Below are 7,814 nucleotides of genomic sequence, written 5' to 3'. Positions count from 1 at the left end.
CTTTAAAAGTCAATCCTGCTCTGTTCTTGTTTTCTGAATTAGGATTTTTTTTTATCCTATTTCTATTTAAGGATAGAACTTTGTCTTTTGCTTAATATATTTCAAGACAATCCCTTCCCACAGTCTCTTTCCCTTGAACCCAATAAACTCTAACCCTCCTATGTGTCACCCCTTTCCCTATTTTTGGAGTTTTTCTCAATTTATTAATGCCTCTCTTTTTTCCTGCTTATTTAAATTCTCCTCCCCTTCCCCTCCCTCTCAGCTAAAGTCCTCTTTTTCTCTCCTCCTTTTTACCCTCGTTTGATTCTTTTTTCATTTTATGGGCCCTTTTCTAAGAAGGAATTCTTTCCCTTGTTCTTTTCATTAATTCCCTTCACTTTCTGTATAAACTTCTACTCTTTGATTCAAAATCCATAAATTTATTTCTTCCTTCTTCAATCTCTCTGTTCATTGTGGAATTACAGCTATTAAGATCTCTATTTTGAGCTCCCTCTTCAAAACAATTTTCTATATCATTGCCTTGTTGATATTGCCCCTTATCCCCTCTTTTTTCTGTTGTGCTTCACTCTTAGAAGTATTAATTCCTTAGGTGATACTGATGATAGAAATACTGCCTCCAATAGAAATTTTCCTGTGTGCCTGATTGTTCAGTTCTCATGATCATGGTCTTTTCCATTTGCCATAAAATCTCCTCTTTGGGCCTATGATCTCCCACCCTCCAGGATGCCTGCTGTTCTCAGAAGCTCTGATTCCCTTTATCTTGAGTCAGAATTCCCATTTCTCATCATCAGATCAGATTTCCCATATCTGTCACCTGCACTTGAGTATTCTTCATGGGGACTGTCTCCCTCCACCAAATCAAGTCTTCCTCCTTTGCTGCTGTTTTAAATCTCCCCCCCCCCTTTTTTGCCACTTTACCCATTCTCCAGTGGCTCCTTTATTTTCCCCTGAGACTATAGATCATCATTTACCATAGACTTGATTATTGTTTATCACCCACTCATATCCCAATATCTTCCTCCTCCTTTTATTTGTCCTCCTCTTCTGCCTTACTCAATCTTTGCCACTTGTGGAGAAGACTAAGGAAACCTCCAAAGACGAGAAGGAACAGGACCATAGGTTCAATAACCTATACTTCTACTATACTTTTGCTAACAGCTCTTTGCACTGAATGAGAGGAATGTTTAGGGAGAAAGCCTGGTAAAATGGGAGGGATTGAAGCATTGGAGTTAGGGTGCCTGAGTTCAAATCCTAAATATGTCATTTACCAACCATTTTCTAGATGTTGGTTTCCTCATCTGCAAAGAGGAGGGTTGGATTGGATAAACTTTAGGGTCTTTTACATTTCACAATCCTGCAATTCCATGAGTGCTTTGCCCCTAATTCAAACACTTTAAAAGTTGTCAGTAGGTATTGCCTCCCCTGCTATACCTTAGTAGAATAAATCTTATATTTTTGTGTGCAATAATGTATCATAAATAATAATATAACTTAAAATGTCCACCCTACATTACACACACATCACCTTGCCCGCTCCTCCCCTCTCCCTGAACTAAATCTGAGGCACTCCATTCCCCTTTTCCACCCCCTACCCCACCATTCTGGTGATGCATTACTCTAAACTTAGCTAAGCCATCCTTTGATGACAGATGCACCGGCTGGTACTCAGACACACACAGTCAGTCCTGGAGGCTCTGCCAGCCTGTAGGGCCAGCCAGAACTCACATTCCACTGACATAGACTCCAGGACCTCAGCCCCACAATGAGGCACCGGGGCCTTGCAGAGAGTAGGAAGGCCCGGCACGAATAGCTGTTAAACTGTAAAAAGTCTACTCTGGAGCAGTTGGTGACTAACTCCTTTTTAAGTCACCATATACCTGTACGGTCTGCTGAAATCTCATGTAACTCTCTAGGGCTGGGCGGAGATGATCCATTGGTTGGCCTGGAACCGAAGAGTCCAGAGCTATCAAAAGTCAGATAGATTATTCTGCTCAATGCAGATTAATAAAATAAGGCCAGAGGGATAATAGAGCTCACCCAAAGTCACACAGAGAGTAGAAATAGGCTCAGGAACCTCAGTCGCCAGCTTCCAAATCCATCCCGCTTTGCCCTGCCCAAGTCCGCTTCCCTTGTCCTGCTCAGAGTCTTGCTTTCTCTGGCTTTGATCCCCATATTCCCTCCTCCCCTACAGAGGCCTTGGGAGATACAACCACAGGGAATCTACAAAAGCACAGATGAGAGACACATCGGAACTCGGCCATATGCAGACAGAACAACTTTATTAAAAATGCAGCTGTTAGAAAAACCCTCAGAGAGGATGTCTGACGCAGACAGTGGTTGGCACTGAGAAGTACAAATCTTAAATAAACTCATCAGAATAGGGACATGCAAATACATTTTTCTTAAAAAAAAAAAAAAAAAAAAAAAAGTTCTTCTCTCCCTAAATTAAAGAATACAATAACCTCCCCCCTACCAATTTCCCACTTTGCCTGCAACTTTGAAGAATTATGTGGCTCTCAGCCCTTTTGAGGCCTTTTCTTTGGCTAAAGATAAAGATGGGAGTTAGAATTTAATTGGGATTACCTGGTTCTCTTCCTGGTCAGAACTAGACTGTCCAGTTGAGTTCTCACAGCTCAGTTTCTTCCTCTGGAAGATGGGAAGAACCCAGCTGATACAAAAAATATATTGAATCTGATATCTGAGAGGGCATAGAAGGCACTTAGAAAGCACAGTGGTGGAGGAAGGCAGTCAATACCCTGGCCTGCCGTTGCGCATGGTTTCCTGGCTGGCCCTAAATAAAGGGATTAATGGCACCTCCAGTTCTAGTCATGGGAAAGAGTGAAGCAGGTGTGGGCAGCTGTCAGCTACTGGGAAGAGGGGGCATTCATTCACAGGCTCATAGATTTGGAGCTGGAAGGGACCCGAGAGGTCAGGGAGGCGAAGAGAGCGAGCAAAATTAGCAAACAACTCAGGCAAATTTGAATCCGGTCCCATGGTGTTTACCATTTTCTCCCTAGTGGGATGAGGGCCCAAATCTTTTTCCCTATGTGGTCCATTTTATTTCGGACAAAGGGGGTGGGACTGAGGGAAACGTCCTTTTAGCTAATACTGGGTGGTAATACTATGTCCCCAGCCCTGCTCTCTTGCCCCCCAGCCTCCCACAAAAGCACAGCGCCTCTGGGAATGCTCCTGGGGCAGAACACTCCCAGCTTGTCCGCCTCCGAGGCCTGGGTGGCCCCCAGACCAGCATTTTGACCTGCTGGGATCCAGGGCAATGGGATGTCATCCCCGCCGCTGGCTGGGCAGCTGGGGAGAATCTAACAGCTTCAGAAAGAGCCCTTGAAGGATGGGCCGGGGCTCAGCTCGGGTGCCCGGCTGCAGCTGACAGGAAGTGTAACCCCGGTGGCCCCAGAGCTGGGATCCCTTTGTCCCGCTGCAGGCCCTCTGGGTCCAAGCAGCAGTTGGCTTTGGGAGTTACAGAAGGGCTCCTCCGGGCAGCTATGGGGGCTGGAGGAGTGTTCACTGTCGACAAGCCTCCCTGGTGACATTGGGCAAAGGGTAGGCAAAGAGGGAGAAGTCCAGGATGTACTTGGGCAGCAGCTCCTGCAGCAAGGCCCTGGGGGCATTGCAGAGGTGGTAGTGGAGGCTCTCAGGACTGGCTGGTCGGTACCAGGCCTGCCGGGAGGGAAATCGGACCGCCCGAGGAGCCCTCACCCACTCCAGCACTCGGTTGGCATCGGCCTCCAGCCGCTCGTAGAACCCCACGAAGTCATAGTGCACGGCACAGGGCTGGCACAGCTGGTACACCGGCATCCAGTGCTCGTTCATCCGCTCCGGCTCTTCGTCCACCAGGTACCGGAGGAACTCGGGGAAGGTGACGTCATCGCCAGCGGGGCTGGGGCCCGCGCCCACGCGGTAGCGGCGGACAATCTCGGCGCCGTAGCGCTGCTGGTACTCCCGGATCTCCCCGAATTTGTTTCTGTAGGCAGAGAGAAGGCGTTCCATCGGGTCGCGAACGAACACGAACTTGAAGTAGTGCTGTAAGCGGTACCGGATCTCCTCCGGGCGCAGATCGGCCAGGAACACCAGGTCACTTCGGTGGTCCATCTTGAGCCTCACGTCCACGCTGTCCAGAGCGCCGGCCAGGACCTTGAGGACTCGCTTCCAGTTGGAGCAGGCCACTTTGGGAACATAGCAGTAGAGGAAGTGGTACTGGTCACTCACCAAAATATGGCGGAACAGAGTGCGACGCTGCCCGGCCGGGAGGTCCCAGGGGTCCCGGGGCATGCCCGGCTGCCCACACACGGCCTGCAGAGTACGATTCCGCACGTCTTGTCGCACCTGGTGGTCCGGGTCCCCGGGGTCCAGCAGCGTCCCTGGCCCCCCGGCTGCAGGCCCACGCCAAACAGGGTCCACCCTGCCGTGGGGGTGCAAGGGCGGAGGCTTCATCTCAGCCAGAATGCCTCTCTCAATCATGAGCAGCAGCCCACTGGAGGCTACTATCACTCCAAACATCAACATGGAGGGGAGAAGCAGGGGTGGCCCCCCCAAGCCGGCCCGACCCCTCCCCGAAGCCAGGGGAGTCCTCCTTGATGCCCGCCCCAGGGTCTCGGTGCCCTTCGGGGCTGTCAGTGGGGTGAGAGGCCGGGGGAACATGGGGTTTGCTCCCCACTCCAGGGAAAAGGACCCAGGTAAACGGTAGTTTTAACGGGATGGGGCAGTCACTTGGCCACAGCTCAGAGATTCAGGCGGCTAGGGAGAGGATGGAGGGACTGAAAGCAAGTCCAGCTTTAGGCCTAGAGCCCCGTGGAAGGGTACGGGCCGCTGTACTCTGGGACTAGGCAAGATAAAGCTCTGGAGGTCTGGGAGGCGGCCGCGAGGGGAGCGGGGCGCTCGACTCGGGCCAAGCGGAGCAGCCCAGAGGGAGCAGCTGGACTTTACCGAGTACGGAGCTTCAGACGCCGCGGGTCGGGCCGGCCGGGCAGGAGGAGGGAAGCAGCGGAGGCCGGATGTCCCGCCTGGCCCAGCTCCCCCTTCTCGGGCTCGGCCCGGCCCCAGTTGTGACATCGAGCAGAGGGCGGGAGGAAGGGCTCCGCCCCTACCCAGCCGGGGCTCAGGTTGGGGGCTTTTACCAGCTCTTCCCGCTCGGGATCCATCCCGCGCCTCCGGTCCCAGCCTCCCACAGAAGGGGACCGGGGGGGAGGGGGGAAGGCATTCGAGCACCGCGAGTCCAAGCTTGAGGGGGTAACTCCCCTCTCTCCCCATGGGTCAAAGATTGAGAAGCACCCAAAGCTAAGAGAGCTCAGCCCTCGATACTCCTTGGCAAGGGTCCTTAGAGAGAGGAACCCAGACGCCTTGCGCCTCCCCACCAGCTGCGTGGACAAAAGAAGCCCTGGAGTTCTCTGAAATGAAATGGGGGGGGGGGGGGTGAGGGGCGCAGCCAACATTACTCAAGAAGCTCCAGGCATTGGCCGTCATTTAGTATCCTTTCACCCCAGTCCTTCATCGACACCCTGAGGTGCCATGAGACGGAGGGGGCCCACCATGGGAAGTTTGGAGGACGGGCACTTCCTCTACTAGGATTTTTTCCCTCCCGAGGCTTCTCCTGCCCGGTTCTATGCTGTTGTTAAACTTCATTCAATCTGAATGGGACTGGGTCCCGGAAAGACGCGGGGCTGCTGGTCCAACGTTACAGCCAGGCTGGGATTCAGATGAACGTTTTGGCTTTCCAATTTGAAGTTTCGCCCTCGAGAGGCCTCTCCACACTCGGCCTCCGAGTCCCTGCAGCTGTAAGCTATTGGACATACTTTTTATTCAGAGTATGGGGAATTGCGCCATCAGACACATATGCAGTTTGGTATAGTTGATGGAAAGGGCATTGGCTTTGGAGTCTGCAGGTCGGGGCTTCTGATCCTTCCTCTTTCTCTTTCTGCCTCTATGACCTTCACCAAATCACTGACCCACCCCAAAGCTGCTTCCTCCTAAAAAGGAGAGCTTTCCGCCTCTAGAACTCTTAATCCTCTGACACTGACCAACAGCATGGCCCCGCTCACCTACCTGAGGGATTCCTGAGAGTCTTGTACAAGCATGCCTTATCCACCGCTGTAGTCACATACTTGATTTGAGGTGAGGAGACACCCAGCAACAACACTAGGGTAACAAAAGCTCCTGGCTGGTACCTCTCACACATGGATCCCTGGATTAACTGATTGACTACAAAGGGTGGGGGAGGAGAGGGGGACCACATGAAGGAGTCAAAGATGACTCCAAGATTTAAATGGCCCTAGAGTGACTGGCAATACAGAATGCCATCAAAACAAAAGAAATGAGGGAAGAGTTAACCTGGGGAGGAAGAAGTGTTTTGAAAGCAATGGAGTCCATTCTAACAAGAGTCCCAATGAGTTGATAGAAAGGTGGGTAAAATTGCCTGGGGGTTAGGGGTAGAGGGAAGGTTCATATTCTTACAAATGATTCTCAGATCATTGAACAGCTACCAAGTTTGAAAGTTTAGTATATTATTTTTGCACCATTGTTACTTTTCCAGCAGCAGAGATAATTAGTTGATCAGTAGCAGTTGCATGTACCTACTTATATCATACATCAGTGCCTCTTGATGCCCTCCCCATGCTGGTTGCTGGTAAACTTTCTAACAGCAACTACAATGTCTTTTGTCGGTATACCTTTGCTCAGGATCTTTGTTCAGTTCACAAGCTTATTTATTGCTAGATTACCTTTCCCACCAATGCCCCCTGGGCAAACCTTATGCCTGTTATTTTTCTTAGGCTGGCACCAAATATGGCTCTTGTTCCTTCTAGGCATAGGAGACAATGCTATTGGGGCTGTTGTCTCTGCCTCCGCAGGGAACATGACTCCTTCCTCTTTGAGTAAAGAAATTCATAGGGTTGGGGCAGAGGGGGAAGAGAGTATGGACTACCTTTTACCTGTTCTATGCTCATGATATTTAGATGCTTACAATGCTCATCTGTAAAGTAAGCAGTCACAGTACCAATCTTACAGGTTGCTGTGAGAATTGATTAATGTAGGTAAAATATTCTGCAAACCTTAAAAGCCCTGTGTGAACTGGTGATGGTGGTGGTTTTTATTATATTGCTACCTCCCTAGAGCAGACCTTGCTCATTGGTCAAATGAGGAGAGTTGAAGGTCACACCAAACTGAATCAAACCCCTTGTGAATCACCCTCTATCAGTGATGCATTTTCTGAAGCATTCCCGTTTTCAGTTGAAGGGAGAGTAGTCTTTAGGCCTGGGTTGGGACCATCTAAGAGGCATTTCTTCCCCCCCCCCCCCCCCACCTCCACCTGGTTTAAGGTAAGTTCTTCAAAAAGGAGGGAAGGCAGAACATATTCATCTTAGTGATGACCCATGAATCATCTGATCTTACCATAGCACAAGTATGCAGAATCTTCCCCTTTCCTCCCCCTTCTCCTTTAGACTGAATAATATATGAATCAATACACACTGCTGCCCCTGAGCTGGGCACATCAACCAACCATCAAATGCCCAATGGCCACCATCAACCTTCTTTTTGAAGGGATTCCTTGAGGTCTGGAATTGCACCCACAGTGCTTGGGAACATAACAAGCATTGCTATTATTCAGTCATTCATCTTAAGGGATCTTCCCATCCCTATAAAAGAGTTTGATCCTTACCCCCAAGCCCTTTATAATTTATGCCACAACTTAGACTAGGGGTGAGGAAAAAGGAAAGTTCCCTGTATTAAAAAGAGATAGTCAGATTTAACACACCGACACACAAAACAGACTCACAGGCAAAAGATGACACGACACCAAAGTG

The 7,814-nt window shown here is 50.1% G+C and overlaps 1 protein-coding gene across 1 annotated transcript; it reads right to left on the bottom strand.

Moving 5' to 3' along the window:
• Nucleotides 1–2,256: 2,256 nt before the first annotated feature.
• Nucleotides 2,257–5,079, bottom strand: CHST14 (carbohydrate sulfotransferase 14). The gene has a single exon (XM_074289288.1). The coding sequence runs from the start codon at nt 4,654–4,656 to the stop codon at nt 3,520–3,522; it is 1,137 nt and encodes a 378-aa protein (XP_074145389.1). The 5' UTR covers nt 4,657–5,079; the 3' UTR covers nt 2,257–3,519.
• Between the last annotated feature and the right edge of the window lie 2,735 nt (nt 5,080–7,814).

The sequence above is a fragment of the Sminthopsis crassicaudata genome, chromosome 2, assembly GCF_048593235.1.
Source record: "Sminthopsis crassicaudata isolate SCR6 chromosome 2, ASM4859323v1, whole genome shotgun sequence".
Lineage (NCBI taxonomy): Eukaryota > Metazoa > Chordata > Mammalia > Dasyuromorphia > Dasyuridae > Sminthopsis > Sminthopsis crassicaudata.
The sequence above is the reverse complement of the archived record's forward strand: the minus strand, read 5'-3'. Positions and strand labels throughout refer to the sequence as shown.